This window comes from Lepus europaeus, chromosome 11, assembly GCF_033115175.1.
Source record: "Lepus europaeus isolate LE1 chromosome 11, mLepTim1.pri, whole genome shotgun sequence".
Lineage (NCBI taxonomy): Eukaryota > Metazoa > Chordata > Mammalia > Lagomorpha > Leporidae > Lepus > Lepus europaeus.
In genome coordinates this window covers 73,045,047-73,066,754 of record NC_084837.1, presented here as the reverse complement: position 1 = coordinate 73,066,754, position 21,708 = coordinate 73,045,047, and the positions used below count along the sequence as shown (strand labels likewise).

General features: G+C 42.3%; 1 protein-coding gene across 6 annotated transcripts in view; it reads left to right on the top strand.

Moving 5' to 3' along the window:
• The window catches only part of DMXL2 (Dmx like 2), a 162,828-nt gene that overhangs the window by 131,006 nt on the left and 10,114 nt on the right, over positions 1 to 21,708 (top strand). For 2 of the 6 annotated variants that reach the window (XM_062205915.1, XM_062205913.1), the window contains 8 exons: positions 397 to 524; positions 2,792 to 3,040; positions 5,991 to 6,169; positions 14,031 to 14,161; positions 15,315 to 15,400; positions 16,478 to 16,679; positions 17,446 to 17,563; positions 21,418 to 21,480. In XM_062205915.1, the coding sequence (XP_062061899.1) occupies positions 397 to 524; positions 2,792 to 3,040; positions 5,991 to 6,169; positions 14,031 to 14,161; positions 15,315 to 15,400; positions 16,478 to 16,679; positions 17,446 to 17,563; positions 21,418 to 21,480 (1,156 nt within the window). Of the gene's footprint in view, positions 1 to 393; positions 525 to 2,791; positions 3,041 to 5,990; positions 6,170 to 14,030; positions 14,162 to 15,314; positions 15,401 to 16,477; positions 16,680 to 17,445; positions 17,573 to 21,417; positions 21,481 to 21,708 lie in introns of those variants that run through there. The other 4 variants (XM_062205914.1, XM_062205912.1, XM_062205916.1 and 1 more) reach the window with 3 other exon arrangements.

Sequence of the window (21,708 nt, the reverse complement as noted above, 5' to 3'; positions counted from 1 at the left end):
AAGTTTGCACAACTGTGGAGAGCTAAGAAATGCAGCAAACTAGTACCCTGAAACGTTCTGTCTTCAGTGCCCTAGACCAACAGGAATCTCCTTATCCAGACTTAAAAAGCCTGTGTAAACCATAAAATATTTTAACGTATGGACATGTGGAAAGATGGAAAGACTGAATGTCATCTGCCTAACATAGTTAAGTTTAGTATTTTGTTCTTAAAAAGGATCAATAAATGTAACTAAATCCAATGACTTTATAAAATAAATTTTTATTAGAACAGTGAATTCAGTTTTAAGAATTTTGGTGTTTCTTAATAATGATTATCAAAACATGATATGTATCAAGTACCTTTGCTTATTGCCTCTGTTAAGGTGGTAAGTAACTGAAGCTATTTGTTTTAGCAGTCAGACAGAAGGAAATCAGTTTACGGGAATGGCTTACCAAGGACTTCTTTTAAGTGACCGTCGAAGACTAAGAACAGAAAGCATTGAAGAACATGCAACACCAAATTCATCTCCTGCTCAATGGCCTGGTGAGAATTTGTGTATTTTTGTCTGGTTGATTGTGTGGTTTTATTTTTTTATTTCCAGTGTTTTACTTGGCAATTCATTTTTAAAAATCTGCTGGTCAGTTTCCTGATTATCGCTCTTTGTGGACTTGTTGAATGGCTCTTCCCATGTTTGTTTTTGATGCTGTTTTCTCCTGTGGATTAGGGGTTCTAAAGTGCTGAGTATTGTCTGGAGACAGACAGTTAAGGCTTCACAAATCAGCTGTGTTGACCAGCATCCAAGGAAGGTCTTAGCATCACCCTATATCAGGGGAACACTCCATCTTCCTTATCCTTAAACATTCTGAGTTAGAATCTTAACAAACTCACAGACATATTTATTTATTTATTCATTCATTCATTCAATTTATTTACTTGTTTGTTTATTTGAAAGACAGACTTACACAGAATGGGAAGGAGAGGCAGAGAGAGAGAGGTCTTCCCTCTATTGGTTCACTCTCCAATTGGCTGTGCTGATCCAAAGCCAGGAGCCAGGAGCCAGGAGCTTCTTCTGGGTCTCGCATGCGGGTGCAGGGGCCCAAGGACTGGGGCCATTTCCTACTGCTTTCCCAGGCCATAGCAGAGAGCTGGATCAGAAGTGGAGTAGCCAGTACTGGAACCGGCACCCACATGGGATGCCAACACTGCAGGCGGTGACTTTACTATGCCACAGTGCCGGCCCCACAGACATATTTTTACTAATTCATCAGAGAAAATACCATTACTCCCAAGAGTGTAAACTTATGTATTAGGATAGCAGCGACCATATGTCGTGCTGTCAGTCCTTCTCCTTCTCTGTTGAGCTTTATTTCTCATTCACTACATTATTTCATACCCCAAGTATGTATTTAAAATTAACTTTAGCTTGGCTTTTAGAAACATATTGCTTTCATTTTGAAATAATTTCAGGCTTGCAAAAATAGTACTAAGAATTTTTATATAACCTTCGCCTAGAGTTTCCAAGTAGTAACATTTTATCATACTTGCTTTATCACTTATTCTTTTTCTCTCTCATTTAATGTGTGTGTGTATCTGCATATTTTTTTGAGATATTTGGGAGTAAGTTGCCGAATAACATACTTTTTCATCAAAATGCTTGCATTTCCTAAAACAAACATCCTCTTATGTAACCACAGCACAGTTACCAAATTTAACATATTAACATTTTAACTGACACAATATTGTTCTCTAATATATCAACCTTTTGAAAATTTTGCCAGTTGTCCCACTAATGTCCTTATGATGCATGTGCCAATTACTTCTAACATCTTTAATAGTGTCTTCTAATAAGAAGTAAAATCTCCCCTTTTTTTCTCTTTTATAAAAAGACTGACACTTTTGAAGAATACTGGCCCTTTTTTTTTTTTTTTTAAAAGCATGTCTCAGTTTTTGCTTTTCTGATTTTTTTTCCCTAATATTAAATTCAGGTTATGTATTTTTCGGGGGATCCCACAAAAAAGATGGGCACATGATGTCAGTACTTGTGCTATTAACTTTGATCATTTAGTAAGGTAGTTCTGCCAGGTCTCCCCTTTGTAAAGTGACAATTTTTTTCCTTTATAATTTATCAGTATCTCTTAAAGAGCTAGTTTGAGGCTGTGTAAAATACCAAATTTTAGCATCCAGGGGGTGGTATTTAATCTAGTTGTTAAGGTGCTTGCTGTGTCCCTTGGGAGTACCTAGGTTTGTTACCTGGCTCTGGCTCCCCACTCCAGCTTCCTGCTACTCCAGACCCTGGGATAGTATGGCTCAAGTAGTTGGGTCCCTACCACCCACATGGGAGACCTGGATTAGGTTCCTGTGGCCTGGACCAGTCCGGGCTATTGCAGACAGTTGGGGAGTGAACTAATAGACGGGCGCTCTATTTGTCTGTCTCTCTACCTGTCAAATCAATTAGTAAAGTTTTTTAGGAGTTTAATATCTAGTGATGATTCTTGCCCAAAGGTATTACTGTGTGGTTACCAGATAGTGATATTCTAATTCTGTCATTCCTTCTGCTTACTACTTGAAATCCCATTATAAGGAAAGTCTCTTTTTTATTTACTTATTTGGTCATTTATTATGTTGGTATAGAATAATGGATTCTTACTCTATAAGTTATAATCCATTCCTATCATTATTTTGTTACTCAGATTATGGAAATATTTATTTTGTAGAAAATACACTTAGACTTAGGAATGGCCAGGTCTGATGTTTTTTCCTTTTGGGGCTTTATGCTGACATACTTCTTATGATATTGTATGCTCTTACAGGTGTGAGCTCACTTATTAATCTCTTGAGTTCAGCTCAAGATGAAGACCAGCCAAAACTGAATATTTTGTTATGTGAAGCTGTTGTTGCTGTTTACTTGAGTTTATTGATACATGCTCTTGCCACTAATTCTTCCAATGAGTTGTTCCGACTTGCAGCCCACCCATTAAATAATCGAATGTGGGCTGCTGTTTTTGGAGGGGGCGTGAAACTTGTTGTTAAACCTCGAAGACAATCAGAAAATATTTCAGGTAAGATGAGTTTGACACCAGTACTATATGTAAATGTAAATAATTTCCAGTGTTGAAGAAGGGTTTTTATTTTAATGTTTTGAGAAATTTTATTTTGAAAACCAGTGATATTTAAACATTTTTTTAGGATTGTGAATAACTTAACTCATATTAGGAAAGCATATAGTTTGTTACTTTTATTTTTATGGAAGTAACATTTTTGAAGTTGGCAAAGTAGACATGTTTGAAGAGGATGAAAACAGGGGAAAGGTGAAGGTAAGTGAGGAGACATTGTTCAGGAAGGAGGTGACCCGAATCCTGGGATGAGTTCCTGAGTCACAGTGAGGGAGGTGATCTCACCAGCTTCCACTGAATTTTCTGTTATTTTTGTTTATGATAATTCTGTCCTTGAAGGTTATCCATGCTTAAATTCTTTAGTTTGTATTCATGTCCACATTCATTACATTTACTTAATACCTGCCACATACTAGGTAGTGTTCCAGGCTTTGGAGATACAGGAATGAACAAGGCAAATGCATTGCTTTCATGAAGCTTACATCTTGTGGAGGTAGGCACACAGTAGGTATGATAAGAACCATGATAACATAGAGCAGAGAGAGTGGCAAGACAGTGATGAGGGAATGGGGCTGGTGCCAGTCTAGTCACCATGGTCAGAAGATACGTCTTGGGCAGCATTTTGAGCAGAGCCCCGGGGAAGTCAGGAATGACACCATGCAGATATCTGGGACCAGAGCATTGCAAGCAGACAGCAGAGAACACAGAGGTCCTGAGTAGGAACAGACTTGGGCTTTTTCAGGAAGTGCTTTCGTGAACAGGGGCAGTGTTGTAGGACAAGGCCGTTCAGGGTTTCATGGATCATAAGAAAGCTTGCATTGTTCTAGAAAATGATAGGGAACTCAGAATATTTTAAGCAGAGAAGTGATAGAATCCTTAGATTTTCAAAAAATGCATGCTAGCTGCTTTGTGGAGAACAGACTGTTAACAACAACTAAAAGAATAGTTGGGCACTTGGATTGAGGGCAGGGGGATTAATGTAAAATCCACTTAAAAGATGATTGTGGGTTACTTTCAAAGAGGAGAAAATGTAATATATACATACAACAAAGTGTTGCCGAGCCAGAAAAAGTAATGAAGTACTGATACTGTGTTAGGCCGGCGCCGTGGCTCACTTGGCTAATCCTCTGCCTGTGGCGCCAGCACCCCAGGTTCTAGTCTCGGTTGGGGAGCCGGATTCTGTCCCAGTTGCTCCTCTTCCAGTCCAGCTCTCTGCTGTGACCCGGGAAGGCAGTGGAGGATGGCCCAAGTGCTTGGGCCCTGCACCTGCATGGGAGACCAGGAGAAGCACCTGGCTCCTGGCTTCGGATCGGCGCAGTGCGCCGGCCGTAGCGGCCATTTGGGGGGTGAACCAATGGAAAGGAATACCTTTCTCTCTGTCTTTCTCTCTCTTACTGTCTAACTCTGCCTGTCCAAAAAAAAAAAAAAAAAAAGAAAGAAAGAAAAAGAAAGAAAAGCACATATTCTATAATTCCAATTATTGGAAGCTTCCAGAACAGGTAAACCCATAGAGACAGGAAGCAGACTGGAGTATGGGGAAGGAAGGAATAGAGTGATTACTTAATGGGCAAGCAATTTCCATAGAATGTTGGACCTAGAGAGAAGTGGTCATGTGATAGTGTAAATGTACTACATGACACTGAATTGCACACTTTAAAATGACTAAGTTTGAGGCCGGCTTTGTGGCGTAATGGGTATAGCCGCCGCCTGTGATGCCAGCATCTCATGTGAGTGCCAGTTCAAGTCCTGGCTGCTCCACTGCTGATCGAGCTAATGCGCTCGGGAAAGCAGCAGCAGATGACCCAAGTGCTTGGGCCCGTGCACCCACGTGGGAGACCTAGAAGCTCCTAGCTCCTGGCTTCAACCTGGCCCAGCCCTGGCTGTTGCAGCCATCTGGGAAATGAACCATTGTATGGAAGATTTCGGTCTCTCTTTCTAACTCTGACTTTCAAATAAATAAATAAGTTTTTAAAAATAAATAAATAAAAAATGGCTGTTTACTTTATATACATTTCACCTCAATTTTTACAAGATTAACAAAAGATAATTGTGGTTTAGCCTAGAGTGGCAGTCATGGGCAGAGTGAAAAGTATTGACGTTCTGAATGTGAGTTGGCGTTAGAGTAGATGATTTGTTGATGAGATGTATCAGATGTGGGAGAAGTCAAGATAAAATGATGATTTTCTACAGTGGGGATGCTTAGGAAAGAAGCAGGGTGGCGTCTACTTTCTGGTCCCTCCACATCTAATTAGTTCCTGAATCTTTTTGTGCCCTCATATTAGCCCTTTGTCTAGTTTTTGCCAAGCACCTTACTAGCTCAGGCCTTTCCTATTTTCATCTTCCACTTTCCTCTCAGATTGATTAAACAAACCATCCTTTATCAGGTGACTAGCCCAGAGAGGAGGAGAATTGCCCAAAGAGCCAACTGTAGACTGTGTCCTTGTTCTGCCCTTCCTGACTGCTGTCCAACAAGCATGCTTCTCTCCTCGTTTACTCAGACCTCCTTTGGACATTTGTGTCTGCCTCCTCTCCCCTGTTCCTGTGGGGCCTCGCCCTTCTGTGAAGTCCAACCTTATATCCTACACAGTGAATCTTTCTTAAGATGCATGGTCAGAATAATCTCATTCACTCTCTTTAACACTCACTGCAGGTCACATTTATTTGCTACATTTTATATAGTTACTTTAATCCTTGTTCTCTGCTGCACAAAGCCCATGGCACAGCGAGCTGTCCACCCCTGTCTGTGTTGTGACTTCTGAAAAACTGATGAGGGACTAGAAAAGTTTGGAGGCACAAACAGATCATTTAGCCTAGGCTAAAACGTGGCAAGAGTAGGATGACAAGAACCATGAATTAAGTAAAGGAAAGTCAGTGCTGCTGTTTTGTCTTTGTTCAGCACCTCCTGTTCCTTCTGAAGACATAGATAAACACCGGAGAAGATTTAACATGCGAATGCTGGTCCCTGGAAGGCCTGTGAAAGATGCCACCCCACCACCAGTGCCTGCAGAAAGACCATCTTACAAAGAAAAGTTTATTCCTCCTGAACTTAGTATGTGGGATTATTTTGTGGCAAAGGTAAGGGTGTGAGAATTGCAGGCTTTAAGTGTGCCTGTTTCAGTAATTCTGTGTATGTATCACAGGACTGATGGGGTAGCTTTTGGATTGAATCACCAGAGGTTAGACAGCTAATCTCTCAAGTCCAGAAACTGATAGTCATAGTAAATGCAGGGTTGATCAGATACTTGATAAAAGATGAGACAAAGGAAAACCCTATGGGAAGTAGCTATAAACCAGAAGTCAGATTATTCACCTGCGATAAGTGTCATCTTATTCTCGTGTCTGTGATGCCTGTGTCTGCCATCCAGGCTCCTGTCATCTGATTATCAGTGGTTTCCTTGGTCATCATGGAATCAGAGCAGGATATGGATGGACATGTGAAGGTTTCAGCAGGCTTTGGTGAGGTCCTATGACATTCTTTCTTTCCCCAGAGCAGAGAAAACTTCTCTGGGGATCAGAAAAGTCATGGTGGTTGTATCCATTACAGCCCATCTTCTAGCAGGCGTGGTGCATGCTAATACTTGTGTTTCGACACTTTGCTTTCTCAAGCTCATCACCTTCATTCTCTTGGCATATCTCCCTTTTTACACACACTGACACTGTTGTCTCCCTGCTGTGTGTGCCCAGAAGGGGAAACCTCACCTGTCATACTTCTTCTCATTGTACCATTTTTGTTAGATCTCATTTTAAGGTTCTTGAGGCGCTGATCCCACAGTGGTTTTGATAGGCTAAGTTAATCTTTACAGATCTTTCCAGAACAGTTTGACGCTTTATGTTGCTCTCTGAAAATGTTGGTTGATTGTGCTGGTGGTTGATCTGCTGGGAACTTGTGAGAAATGTACATTCTTGGGTCCTGCCTCAGACCTACTCATTCAGAAATCTGCAAATGAGGATAACAATCCATTTTATCGAACACGCTTGGCATTCCTAACATGTGCTCACTTTTGAGAACCACTGGCTTAAGTAGATTGTGAGTGCAAATTTCCAGGCTTATACTCTATCTGGGATTCCATTCCATACTTCCAGGATCATTCTAATATGACAATTGAGGCTGCTCATGAATTGCATTTAATTCTATTTGGTGAATAAACTAGGAAATTAATGTACTGTTAAAAAAGTTCAAGGTTCTCTCATCGATTTTACTTTCCCTTTGGGAATCTAAGCTGCTTTGGGATCCTGGATTTCTGCCAGTCACAAAACACACACCACAAAACACTCTGTGAGCTCCATTTACATACACTGGCCTTTCAAATCCCGAGTGTTTACAGGAGGTGATAATGGAATGAACCAAAGCCTTCACCAACCAGGTGGTCAGCCAAATGCTGCTACAGTATATTCCTAGGCTCCCCACCTAGGAAACAGCGGCTTGAGACATTGCCCCATGCCAACAGAGAGTATCGTGTCGCCCTCATGTCAGCAGGAAGTAGCTCTAAAAACAGTTCATCATCCTGCCACCCATCTTGGACTTTGGGGGCTGATGTAATCCCATACAACTCTTGCTTTGTAAAAAACAAAAGAGGGGAATGTTAGTAAGATGGTGCCATCTTATCTTTGGCACCATCTACGCTCCGGACGCCATCTTAGGATCTGGCCCCCGTGGCCACCTTACACAGTAAGCTTTGGTTCTAAGCCCCATGGCTCAACCACAGGGGTCAGCTGCACCCCCACCCTAATGGGATCTGCTGCTCCTACTTCCCTGCCCCCCAGCAAATGCATCACAGGACTGCTTGCAGCACCCGTGCTCTGTCTCTCCTGATCCCTCTCTCTCTCACACTCTCGCCCTCTCGCTCAACAGTAAGTCTTTCCTTTAAAAAAAAAAAATTCAAAGAGTATTCAGAATTCAGGGAAAATGTATATTATGAAAAAACAATGCAGAAATTTCAGTTTTGTATTCCAAAATAAACTTACCTTTTAATTCCATTTTCCATGAACTTTTTGAATTATTCTTATACAAGCATGTGCACTTAAGAATGTTTCCATCAACATTAGACCACATATGGACTGGTGATCCTGTAAAATTGTATTCCCTAGTGACATTGTAGCCATCTCATTTTATTTTATTATTTTTTTTAAAGTAATTTTTTTTTTTTGACAGGCAGAGTGGATAGTGAGAGAGAGAGACAGAGAGGAAGGTCTTCCTTTTTGCCGTTGGTTCACCCTCCAATGGCCTCTGCGGACGGCGCATCTCGCTGATCCGAAGCCAGGAGCCAGGTGCTTCTCCTGGTCTCCCTTGCGGGTGCAGGGCCCAAGGACTTGGGCCATCCTCCACTGCCTTCCCGGGCCATAGCAGAGAGCTGGCCTGGAAGAGGGGCAATCGGGATAGAGTCAGGCGCCCCAGCCGGGACTAGAACCCGGTGTGCCGGCGCTGCAAGGCGGAGGATTAGCCTATTAAGCCATGGCGCCGGCCTTCATTTTATTTTATTTTTTAAGAGATTTTATTTATTTACTTATTGGAGAGGTAGAGTTACAGACAGAGAGAGGAAGAGACAGAGAGAGAGAGAGAGAGGTCTTCCATCCTCTGGTTCACTCTTCAAGTGGCCACAATGACCAGAGCTGAGCTGATCTGAAGCCAAGAGTGTCTTCTGGGTTTCCAATGCGGTTCAGGGGCCCAAGCACTTGGGCTATCTGCCGCTGCTTTCCCAGACCATAAGCAGAGAGCTGGATCAGAAATGGAACAGCCGGGACACCAACTGGTGTTTATATGGCATGTGGGTGCTGCAGGTGGAGGCTTAGCCTACCACGACACAGCATTGTCCCCTACCATCTCATTTTGAAAATGCTGTATAATGTTCCCACCAAGAAGAAATTGCCTAAGGATGCTTTCTTCAGAGCCATCATTCATTAGTGCACAGTTAAATAAGCTAACTCCCATGCCTTTTTTTTTTTTTTTTGAAGATTTATTTATTGAAAGGCAGAGCTGCAGATAGGGAGAGACAGAGACAAAGAGATCCTCCATCTGCTGGTTCATTCCCCCAATGGCCTCAACAACCAGGACTGGGCCAAGATAAAGCAAGGAAGCAGGAGCTTCATCCAGATCTCTCATGTGGGTGCAGGGAGATCAAGCACTTGGGCTGTTCAGTGAGATTTTCCAAGCAGAGAGCTATAATGAAAGTGGAGCAGCTGGGACTTGAACCTCTGTCCACATGGGATGTCGGTGTTGTAGGCAGCAGCTTAACCTGCTATGCCATGCCAAATCCATGCCTACCTTTCTTTCTTTCTTTTTTTCAAGATGTATTTATTTATTTGAGAGGCAGAGTTAGAGAGAGAGAGAGGGAGAGACAGAAAGAGAGGTCTTCCCATCTGCTGTTTCACTCCCCAAACGGCCGCGATGGCTGGAGCTGGGCCCATCCAAAGCCAGATGCTTCTTCCAGATCTCCCTCATGGATGCAGGGGCCCAGGCACTTGGACAGTCTTCCACTGCTTTCCCAGATCACTAGCAGGGACCTGGATCAGAAGTGAGGCATCCAAGATTTGAACTGACCACCATATGGGATGCCAGTGCTGCAGGTGGAAGTTTAACCTACCGTGCCACAGCCCTAGCCCCTTTACTACCTTTCTAACTTGAAATTTTGCTTTGCCATTCTGAAAGTCCCTTGTATCATTAATGTGAATGATAGCCTCAAGATTTGAAAGTGGTTATTGAAAGTAGTTATTTCAGGCCGGAGCCGCGGCTCAATAGGCTAATCTAATCCTCCGCCTGCAGCGCCAGCACACCGGGTTCTAGTCCCGGTCGGAGTGCCGGATTCTGTCCCGGTTGCTCCTCTTCCAGTCCAGCTCTCTGCTGTGGCCCGGGAGTGCAGTGGAGGATGGCCCAAGTGCTTGGGCCCTGCACCCACATGGGAGACCAGGAGAAGCACCTGGCTCCTGGCTTCGGATCAGCGTGGTGCACCGGCCATAGCGGCCATTGGAGGGTGAACCAACAGTAAAGGAAGACCTTTCTCTCTCTCTCTCTCTCTCTCTCACTGTCCACCACTCTGCCTGTCAAAAAAAAAAAAAAAAATTGTTATTTCAGGGGCTGACGCTGTGGCACAGCCAGTTAAAGCCCTGGCCTGAAGCATCAGCATCCCATGTTGGCGCCGGTTCTAGTCCCGGCTGCTCCTCTTCCAATCCCGCTCTCTGCTATGGCCTGGGAAAGCAATAGAAGATGGCCCAAGTCCTTGGGCCCCTGCACCCATGTGGGAGACCCGGAAGAAGCTCCTGGCTCCTGGCTTCAGATTGACGCAGCTCCAGCCATTGCAGCTATCTGGGGAGTGAACCAGCACATGGAAGACCTCTCTCTGTGTGTGTACCTCTCTCTGTAACTCTCTTAAAAAAAAAAAAAAAGTTATTTCAAAAATACTTCCCCTGGGCTGAAGCGGTGGTGTGGTGGTGTGGTAGATAAGGCTGCCGCCTGCTGTGCCAGCATCACATATGGGCGCAGGTTCTAGTCCTGGCTGCTCTACTTCCTATACAGCTCCCTGCTAATGGCCTGGGAAAACAGCAGAAGATGGCCTAAGTCTTTGAGCCCCTGCACCCACATGGGAGACCTGGAAGAAGCTCCAGGCCCCTGGCTTCGGGCCAGCCCAGGAGGCCATTTGGGGGATGAACCAGCGGATGGAAGATCTCTCTCTCTCTCCCTCTTTCTCTTCTCTGTAACTCTACTTTTCAAATAAATAAAATACTTCCCCTTGATTTATATAAAGTTTTGAATTTTTGGAAAATGCAAAAAAGTATAAAGAAAGAAAATACCGCTTACCTATCCAACCAAATTTGCTTCTTTTCTTTTTTTGCTCAGTTTTTTTTTTTAAATATATGTAATTGGATTAGATTGTTTAGTTCTGTATTTGCTGTTTCCAGTTAACATTATAAGGTAAGCAGCTCTTCACACCATTAACAATTCATAGAGCTGTCATTTCAGAAGATTTTTATTGGGACAGACGTTTGTAAACGTTGAATGAAGACACAGCTTGGGACCTTCCATGTCAGAGTGCCTGAGTTTGAGCCCCAGCTGCATGTCCAATCCAGCTTCCTGTTAATGCACACTCTGCGAAGGCAGCAGGGGCTCAAGTAGTTGGGACCCTGCCACCCAGTGGGAGACCCATATCAAGTTCTTGGGTCCCGGCAATGGCCTGGGTCAGGCCTGGCTGTTGCTGGCATTTGGAGGATGAACCAGCAGATGGGTTTTTTTTTCCTCTATCTCTCTCTTTCTCTGTCTCTCTTGCTCTCTTTTTCTCTGTGTGTGTGTGTGTGTGTTTCAACTAAAATGAAGGTAAATTTGTTTAAATGAGGGTTCACAACAAGTGTTGGCTGTTATGTCTTTTTTTGTTTGCTTGTTTGACAGATAGAGTTAGACAGTGAGAGAGAGAGAGACAGAGACAAAGGTCTTCCTTCCTTTGGTTCACCCCCCAAATGGCCACCACGGCCAGCACTGCACCCATCCAAAACCAGGAGCCAGGTGCTTCCTCCTGGTCTCCCATGCGGGTGCAGGGCCCAAGCACATGGGCCATCCTCCACTGCCCTCCCGGGCCACAGCGGAGAGCTGGATTAGAAGAGGAGCCCAGCCGGGCCGGTGCCGTGGCTCACTTGGTTAATCCTCCGCCTGCAGTGCCGGCATCCCATATGGGCGCCAGTTCTAGTCCCGGTTGCTCCTCTTCCAGTCCAGCTCTCTGCTGTGGCCCAGGAGAGCAATGGAAGATGGCCCAGGTACTTGGGCCTCTGCACCTGCATGGGAGACCAGGAGGAAGCACCTGGCTCCTGGCTTTGGATCGGTGCCTTGTCTCTGTCTCTCTCACTATCTGTAACTCTACCTGACTGTTAATCTGGAGGTTCTACCTTGCTCTCTTTCCTTTTAAACTTAATGCCCCCTTTTCTTGTCCCCTGAGAATTTGTTGGTTGATAATCTTTGCCTACCTCCAGCATTTCAGTGGGAGTTTTAAATTCTGATAATATAATCTGATTATTTATTGTTCACTTATTTGTTGGAAGTTGCTTCTGCATCAAGCTATTTGGTGACCCCGAAGTCTTTTTGATTAGGAAGGACAAGGTGGATACTTTTGTTCCTTGCTTTCATGAACCTGTATTTAAACTGTCCATTCCCCAGCATCCTTCAGGGGAATCCAGTGAAATTATATTTTGCTCTATGCTGGTTATGATCTTACAGATTCAAACCTGTTTTGTGTGTTTCATTCCACTGCAGTTATTCTGTTTCTGTTCAGATTGTCGATCTTTACCAGTGAGGACCCCTTCCAGTTGGCTCCCTAATCTTTTTTAGACTGTGCTACCAGCCTTTGAATTTCCTTGCATTCTAGGATGAGTTGTTCTATACCAATCATGCATATTTCCTGCCCAAGTCTGGGAGCAACCATGTTTCCAAAGACCTTGGATCGTTTCTGTGGGAAATGTTAAAAAACCTCCGTCAGATGGAGCAGGTGCTCGTTGGGTTGGTCATTGTTTCTCTGTGGGCATAATTTCTGTTGACCATTTAGCTGTTTGTTTTGATGAACATGTCAGTTTACAAAGCAGTGATTTGCTGTTTGTGAAATTAATACCTGCCAAGATAAACCTTGTTCATAATCAGATCGTTTTATTAAGTAGTGCTGGGCTAAAGTGTGTAAATCTAAATAGGGCTTTTGATACACATTACCAGATTGTTTTCCAGATTGCTGATTTATATTCTCTTTAGACTGGTGAGAGAGTACACTTGTCCCTACCCTCAGCAGCATTAAGTACTTTAAAAATTTTTTTGTTACTTTGATTAAATAAGTTTTTATTTCCTACCATGACATTGAAATTTTAATATGCATGTTTCCATTTTATTTTCCACCTTGAGGAAATTGTTCATATTCTTAACTGAATTATCTTGAGATTATAATGGTTTTACTTAATTTTTGTGAGTTACTTATTAAGGATATCATTAATTTTTCTTGTGACACTCTTTCCAGTTTGCTTTTTTTGACCTACAAAGATTCTTGAAAGCTTATTCAAGCATATCTATCCATTTTTTTCTTTACTATCTATAACATTTTTTAGCATAAAAAGTCTTCCATTAGTATGTTTTTCATTATCTTATTCCCCTCCTTCTCTGTCTCCTTAACTTTGAATTCTCTTATTTATCTAGAATAAAATGAGGAACAGATTTCATCTCTATCTCCTGTCCCACACACACAGCTTAGTGGTTGTTTTAGCATGATTCTTTGGATAATCCTCCCTTTACCTATGCTGACTTAAAATGCTGTCTGTGTCTTAGCTCTTATACCATTGGACTATTTTTTGCATCAGTCAATTGCTAGACTACACTCTTCTTACTTATTTTGATATCCACTAAGAGCTGGTACCTTGTTTTAAAATGATTTCTTAGCTATTCTTTTTTGTCCTTGTCTATTAACTTGAATCATGATCAGATCTCAAAAAAGCAAACAAAATCCCAATGGGGATTTTTATTGCAGTTACTTTAAAACTGTGTAAAATAACTTGTAACTCATTGTTTTTTTCATACACTTTAGTCCTTTGATAGGAGGATTTGAAATTTCCTTCACTGTAGCTCTCTCAGTTTTCATAGTTTTTTTTGGTATTTTATGTTTTTCAGTATATCTTTTTCTTTAGACTTTTCCAACTTTTTATTGTTGATAATGTAAGAAGAAAACTGTTGATTTTTGAGACTACTTATGTTTTCATGCGTCTAGCTACCCACTTATTTTAGTTTTCTGAGTTTTACCTGGTTATCTTGACTTTTAGGTCTAGTAGCATGAACAAGAGACATCATTTAATGTGTTCAGTTTTAAGTTAGACAAACATATATTTTAAGAAAATATTGTTACAGATATGTTATAAATTATAGTATATGTTATATATTTTCAGTAGAAAATAACATTTGAAAAACTAACCTTACATTTCATTGCAGCCCTTTCTTCCCTTGTCTGACAGTGGTGTGATCTATGACTCTGATGAGAGCATTCACAGTGATGAGGAAGATGATGACGCTTTTTTTTCAGATACACAAATACAGGAACACCAAGATCCCAACTCCTATAGGTGAATACGGCTTTTCTTTCTTTCCTCTATAAAAAATTCTGATGTTATTAATTTTTTTTTTTGACAGGCAGAGTTAGACACTGAGAGAGACAGAGAGAAAGGTCTTCCTTCCATTAGTTCACCCCCCAAATGGCTGCTGCGGCCAGCGCGTTGTGCCGATCCAAAGCCAGGAGCCAGGTGCTTCCTCCTGGTTTCCCATGCGGGTACAGGGCCCAAGCACTTGGGCCATCCTCCACTGCCTTCCTGGGCCATAGCAGAGAGCTGGACTGGAAGAGGAGCAACTAGGACAGAATCTGGCGCCCCAGCCGGGACTAGAACCCGGGGTGCTGGTGCCGCAGGTGGAGGATTAGCCTAGTGAGCCGTGGCGCCGGCCAGATGTTGTTAATTTTAAGTAACATTTTATCATGAGCTTATATGGGAACTGACTGATATTTTCAGGTTAGAAATTTTGTACCTTTGAGATAAATTTCTAGAAAAGAGTATTTTCCTCACATCCAGTTTCAAGGAATAGTTTTTATGCAGATTACAAACACAACTTTCTTAGTGAGGAAAAGACAAGTATCGATGTGCTATTAGAACAATATGTATGGGGCCAGCACTGTGGCACAACAGGTTGCCCTGGCCTGAAGCACTGGCATCCCATATGGGTGCCAGTTCAAGACCCGGCTGCTCCACTTTCAATCCAGCTCTCTGCTATGGCCTGGAAAGGCAGTGGAGGATGGCCCAAGTCCTTGGGCCCCTGCACCCGCTTGCGAGACCTGGAAGAAGCTCCTGGCTCCTGGCTTCATCCATTGTGGCCATCTAGGGAGTGAGCCATCAGATGGAAGACCTCTCTTTCTCTTTCTCTGCCTCTTGTCTCTCTGTGTAACTCTGACTTTCAAATAAAAATAAATCTTAAAAAAAAGAACAATATGTATGCTTCTAGCTTCCATATGACTGGTGTTTTTTCACTAGTTAGTTTTCAGATATTCCAAATGTGGCACATAGATGCATTTCTTTTATTTTCAAAGAATAAAAAGATGCCACTTTGTATAGTGAAAGGTGGTGGCAGCTTTTGATCTTGGTTAGAGATGGGCTGAACAATTGATAGGGAACATCACTGCTTCTGTCACAATTAATTTTTAATTGAGTTTTTTTTTTCTCTTTTGACCAGCTGGGCTCTCCTGCATTTGACAATGGTTAAACTAGTACTTCACAATGTCAAGAATTTCTTCCCCATTGCTGGACTGGAATTCTCTGGTGAGTTTGGAATTTGAGAATTAATGTTATTAAATACAACAAATTACTATCCAGTTTCCCTTTACAAAAAGCTGTATAAAGGGCCATCTGGTAGTTATAAGAATACTGCATTGGAGATTTTTATGAAGTCTTGTTTATTTTAGGCTCTAGTCTGTGGTTTTGATTCATAGCAAGAATCACTGTCTTGTGGAAGATTGAGGGCAGACATTTTGGCCTAGCAGCTGAGATACCTGTTGAGACTTCACATTCCACATCAGAGTGCCTACATCAGATTCCTGCCTCCAGCTCTGGGGCAGTGATGATGACTCAAGTAGTTGGGTTCTTGCCAGCCCATGGGAGACCTGGATTGTGTTTTGTGGAGACTTCACTAGCATCTCTCTCCACTGCCCTTACCATTGTGGGGGGAATTTGGGGGAGTACAACTGCAGGTGGAAGCATGCATTCTCCCCTGCCCCACCCATTCCCAAGATGAAAAGGAAAAAACACTGGATAAAAGAACAGGAAACCAGTCTGAGGAAGCTAGACATTTTCTCCATTCATTTTAGAAAGCTGGCCTTCTGTCTTGTTGAAAGCATTAATAATCTAAACAAGGGCCAGTGTGTGACTCAGTGGGCTAAGCCATCACTTGAGATGCTACATCCCACATCAGAGTACCCATTTGAGTCCTGGCTGCTCTGCTTCTGATCCAGCTCCCAAATAATGTGCTAGAGAAGGCAGGGGAAGACTGTCATCCACATGGGAGACGCAGCTTGAGTTCCTGGCTCCTAGCTTCCAGTTGGCCCAGCCCCAGTGTTGTGGCTATTTGGGGAGTGAACCAGCAGATGGAAGATATTCTCTCTCTCTGTCTCTGTCTCTCTCACTCTCTCTCTCAGCCTCCCTACCTCTCCCCCTCTGTCACTCTGGCTTTTAAATAAATAAATCTTAAAAATGAAAAAGAATCTAGATAGCCTTAGATTAACGTTTTCTAATTTATTTGTGTTTTCAGAATCTTGGCTCTAAGAATTTGGATTTTGTAAATATGTGGATGATGATCAGTACTTTTTCTGAAAATAAAAATGACATTCTGTCACCTTTTAGAGCTGCCTGTGACATCACCGTTAGGTATTGCTGTGATTAAGAACTTGGAGAACTGGGAACAGATCCTGCAAGAGAAAATGGACCACTTTGAAGGCCCACCCCCTAACTATATCAACACGTATCCAACGGACCTTTCAGTAGGAGCTGGGCCAGCTATTCTTCGAAATAAAGCAATGTTAGAACCAGAAAATACTCCGTTCAAGTAAGGAAGCTCTTACAGTGCTGCGGAGAGCAGAGCTTAGTGTCACTTTCTGGGACTGTTGGGGAAGGCATGCCAAGAGTCTTTAAAACCGTGCAGCTTTGAGTGTGCAGTCTCTCTTTAGCAGTATTCTCTAAGGAAAAGATCAGAAATCTGGAAAGAAGATGATTTTCCTATAATCCAAAAGGCATTGATTTTATAATAAGGGAAAATCTTTATTAATGTCTTTATTGGTATTTTCTGAACTGCTATAGAATTTTTTCGTTTTTGGAAAATAATCTACTAAACAAACAAGATGCCACTTTTTGTTAGTAAAACAGTAGACACATGAAGGTTTCATTGATGTTTTCATCTTCCCCCGACCTGTCTAGGCCTCTTTTGAGGTAGGAGGCCATGCTGTCAGGAGTCTTGCAAGGCAGCAAGGCAGTTTAGCCTGGTGGGTTCCTAGCACTGAGTGCTGTGGCTTCATATTCACAGGTGCTATGCTTTCACCCAAGGACCATCCTAAGGTGAGGCTTAAACAGAGAATAAGAAAGTCATTTGCCACTCAGCTCAGCCAGTTCATTCAGTGTAACTACAGAATTCATTGCTAGATGAAGGAATGCTTTCCAGGAGAACTAAAAACTGAAAGTTAAATAAATTGATAAAACGTACTCAGTTTAATGGTGTTATCTTTGCAGTAGATTGTGGAGGTTTTAAGAAAGCATCTGTCAATATGGAGCACATTTTCTAAAGACTGAGATGGTGTGCTATGTTCTTTTTTAAACAGATCCCGGGATTCTTCCGCACTTCCAGTCAAACGACTGTGGCATTTCCTTGTTAAACAAGAAGTCCTTCAAGAGACATTTATTAGATACATTTTCACTAAGAAAAGAAAGCAGAGTGAGGTATTTTAAGAAAAATATTTTCTTGCCAGTTTTTCTTTAACATTTGTAACTGAGTCAGTGCTTGATTTATTTTGAAATTGTCTTTTTGGTTGGAACTTATTTTCTTCATACATCTTCAGTAACAGTCCAAGTGTACTATAGTCAATTTCTTTGAAGATAAAACTTGAAATTCTCATTTCTTATCCATGAAACAACAACATCCCTTGATAAATCACATGTAATCAAGTGAAAGTGTTTGCCATTGGACTTTTACCTGAAATGAACATTGTGCTGGATGGTTTAGGGAATTTATTATATAAATCAGTGTGATTGAAAATATAATAGAACACCTTGAAAGCACTTTATTCATTTAATATTTAGTAATTAGCAGGATGAACTTCAGAAGCAGCAAATCCAGGATAATTTTATAAAGCAAGCCTTTCAGCCTGTTTGGCCATTAAATGCAGCAAAGGGCACTTTGGAAAGTGTTGAGAGTGGGGAGTCAGGAGTAAGGAAAGATTTGGTGAACACAATCTAGAAGAGAAATGGGAATTACATTTCACTGAGAAAAGTGGAAACAGGCTCAGCCCATGTGGCGGCATTTTCCACGGGAAAATGTGGAGCTGCCTCTGGGTTTCCCAGACCTGCAGGCTTTGTACATGGTCCTCACTCAGCTGCATGGAGACTGCGGCCAGTTCTCAGTCCTGGTGAATATTTTTCTCCATGGATTTTTAAAATCATACACTTAATTCACATTGTTTAGCCATCTCCACCATTCATCTTGAAAACTTGTTGTAATTTTTATGTAAAAGATAGGTAACTCAAGCTGAAAAATATAAACATTTTTCAATACAGAAAAAAAGTACGTGCTTTCAAATGAAGGAGTAGGGTAAATGAACTATCAAGATTCTTTTGAGTCCTCTAGATTTTTTCTTCTTCAGTTATTTATTTATATTTAATTAGCAGAGCCACAGAGAGAGAGGGAGGTCTTGTGTTCCTTGGTTCACTCCCTAAATGGCCACAAGTATGGGCCAGGCTACAGCCTGGCAGCAAGACCTCCATCCTAGTCTCCATTCGGTAGTAGGGACCCAAGGATGTGGGCCATCTTCCACTGCCTCACCAGGTGCCTTAGCAAGGAGTGATCAGAAACAAAACAGCCAGTACTTGAGCCAGCACTGCAGTATGGGTGCTAGTGTCACAAGGGATGATTGCTTGACCCACTGTGCCACAGTGCAAGTCCCCTGTGTTTTCTTTTTGTAAAAAACGGACACAGATGATATTTGATAGGAAAATCACACAAATTATTTGTATTTCGTTTAAGCCACCATGTACAGTATTTACGGTAATGATGTGGATTCAAACTTCTATAAAAGAATCTGAGAAACAGATTTATAATAAATGATATTTGCTAAATTAGGGCTCTTATTCACAGAAAGCCAATTGACAAGTTGATTTTCTGAGTGCTTAGTTCTTCAAATTACTAAATCCAATGATTTACCAGAAATATTTTTTTAAAGATTTCTTTATTTATTTGAAAGTAAGAGTTATACAGAGAGAGGAGAGGCAGAGCAAGAGAGAGAGGTCTTCCATCCGCAGGTTCACTCCCCGATTGGCCACAACGGCCAGAGCTGCGCCGACCCAAAGCCAGGAGCTTCTTCTGGGTCTCCCATGTGAGTGCAGGGGCCCAAGGACTTGGGCCATCTTCTACTGCTTCCCCAGGCCATAGCAGAGAGCTGGATCGGGAATGCAGCAGCCAGGTCTTGAAAAGTCGCCCATATGGGATGCGGGCACTGCAGGCGGCAGCTTTACCCACTATGCCCCAATGCCGACCCCCACCAGAAATGTTTTAACTGTTCCTCAGCTTTGTGGGTTTGGATGGGCCGTCAGGGCTCTGAATGTTGTGGCAAGCAGCTATGTCCAGGTTTCTGTGTGTGTTATGCTCTGTCTTGCCCTTCAGGATCGTTTTTCCCTTCGCTAGTTTGCCTCTTAGCTAAGTCTTGCCGTCTCTCTGCCAGTTTCCATGCTCTTGGGATCAGGAAGTCCAAGCTGTATTCTACTTTTCTCCCAGCAGAGGGTTCCCAAGAGCAGGGAAGTGAGACTGATAACAACTCAAACTGCTGCCCAAGCATTCATGGGTTCTAGGGGAGGGCAAGTACATGGCTGGGAGTTGGGGTGGAAGAACTTTTGAAACACTGAATGAAAGTGCTGCCTTACCAGTAATACTTTCTGTGATGATGAAAATCGTGCAGTCCAATTTAGCAGTCACATGATTACTGAGCACTTCAAATGTAGCTGCTGCGACTGAGGGCCTAAGTTCTTAGTTTTGTTTAATTTTAATCTAAATGTAAATAGATACAGATATTTAGTGTCTGTACCGTTTCAAAGATCTGAAAAACTTTTTAATTAAGAAAAAAATTATTAAACATGGCCAAGCTTATGTTAAAATAATATAAAAACTGGTCAGGAGACTCAGAAATATGTAAAATTTATTAAAACTACCCATATAGTAGAGTACTTTATAGATTGTTAAATAGGGGTTTGGGGCCGGTGCTGTGGCTCACTTGGTTAATCCTCCACCTGCAGCGCCGGCATCCCATATGGGCGCCGGGTTCGTCCCGGTTGATCCTCTTCCAGTCCAGCTCTCTGCTGTAGCCCAGGAAGGCAGTGGAGGATGGCCCAAGTGCTTGGGCGCCTGCACCCACGTGAGAGACCAGGAAGAAGCACCCAGCTCCTGGCTTCAGATCGGTGCAGCGTTGTCCGTAGCTGCCATTTGGGGAATGAACCAACGGAAGGAAGACCTTTCTCTCTACCTCTCTCTCTCACTCTCTAACTTTATCTGTCAAAGAAAAAATAAATAAATAAATTAGGGTTTTGATTATCAACAAATTTGGTAGATTCAGTGAATTAGTATAATTTTCAGACCAGCCCTGAAAAATGCCACAATGTTGGCTAATTTTTTAAAGAACATTCCCAAGAAATGCTAAAATCTTAGGTGTATTCATATCTTTACTTTTTCAATGTTAAAGAAAAATAGTGCACAAAGCCAAGTTTTTGTTAAGTTGGTAATTGTGGTGAATTCAGCTGATGGAAGGCAGCAGGTCTGTCCACACTCTGACTTCCAGCTGCACGCAGTGACTGCTCCTCTTGGGTTTTCTTGGATGATCCATTGACAGCAGCCTGGCGAGGGGTGGGGGTGGGAGTGGGCAGTCCCTTAAGGCTTGGTCAGAGAATCTAAATGGTCCTTTGTGCTGAGAGGGACATAGTTACCTCAAAGGTATCAGGAGGACTTAGCTGCTCTGATCAAACCTCGTAAGTTTCCAGCACGCAGCAGGAATATTACTTCTAAGAGTTGTCATCCTGGGTGGCCCATCACCGACCAGGGGCACGTCATTTGTATGATCTCTTTCCTGTGCCTCATTTTATTTAAGCATTTTTTTAATAAGGAGAAACATCGTCTGATTACTCATATGCCTTATGAGCAAGAGAGAAACACTAGTGCTCTGAGTCTGTGTTTAGAAATAGTTTTAATTTGTATTTGAAGTCCAACCCTATAGGATAGGGATCTATGTAGAACTGAATATGTCTGCTCATAAAAGTTTTTTTTACAGATGACAGCTTTAAGAACTTTAAGTTAAATAACGGGCATACAGGTTTTTCTTTTGAAATAGAATTTATGTTTCTGTAAAAGTCACGTTAATTTTGCTGTTTTGGCTTCATGTTGTGTTTGATAGCATTTTGTTCAAGTTTTTTCCCTGATTTTTTTCAACCATTTTTACCATTTCTAATGGAGTGACCATTTCAACATGAAGTTCTTCATTGTCTGTCATTTTGTTTCATGCATGTGTTTTGTGCTTGTGACGGTGTGGTGTGTTTAGTCTGTAGAAGAACATGTGGAGCAGGTCAAACAAAACTGCGTAGCAGAAGATTGCCACATCAAGGTAGTATTCCAAGCTCTTGTACTTAGTACATTTCTGAAGTTCAAGGAGCTAACCTCCCCACTTCTGGTACTAACCGTGGCCTTCCCTGCTGGCTAACTAATCAGAGAACTCACTGCGCCAGGACCACCTGAGTGGTGTAGTAAGAGATGCTTCCTGGTTCAACCCTCACTTCTGTCATTTCCCGGAGTCTGTTCTCAAGCAGCGCAGTTTCATCTCTTCTTGGTTCTG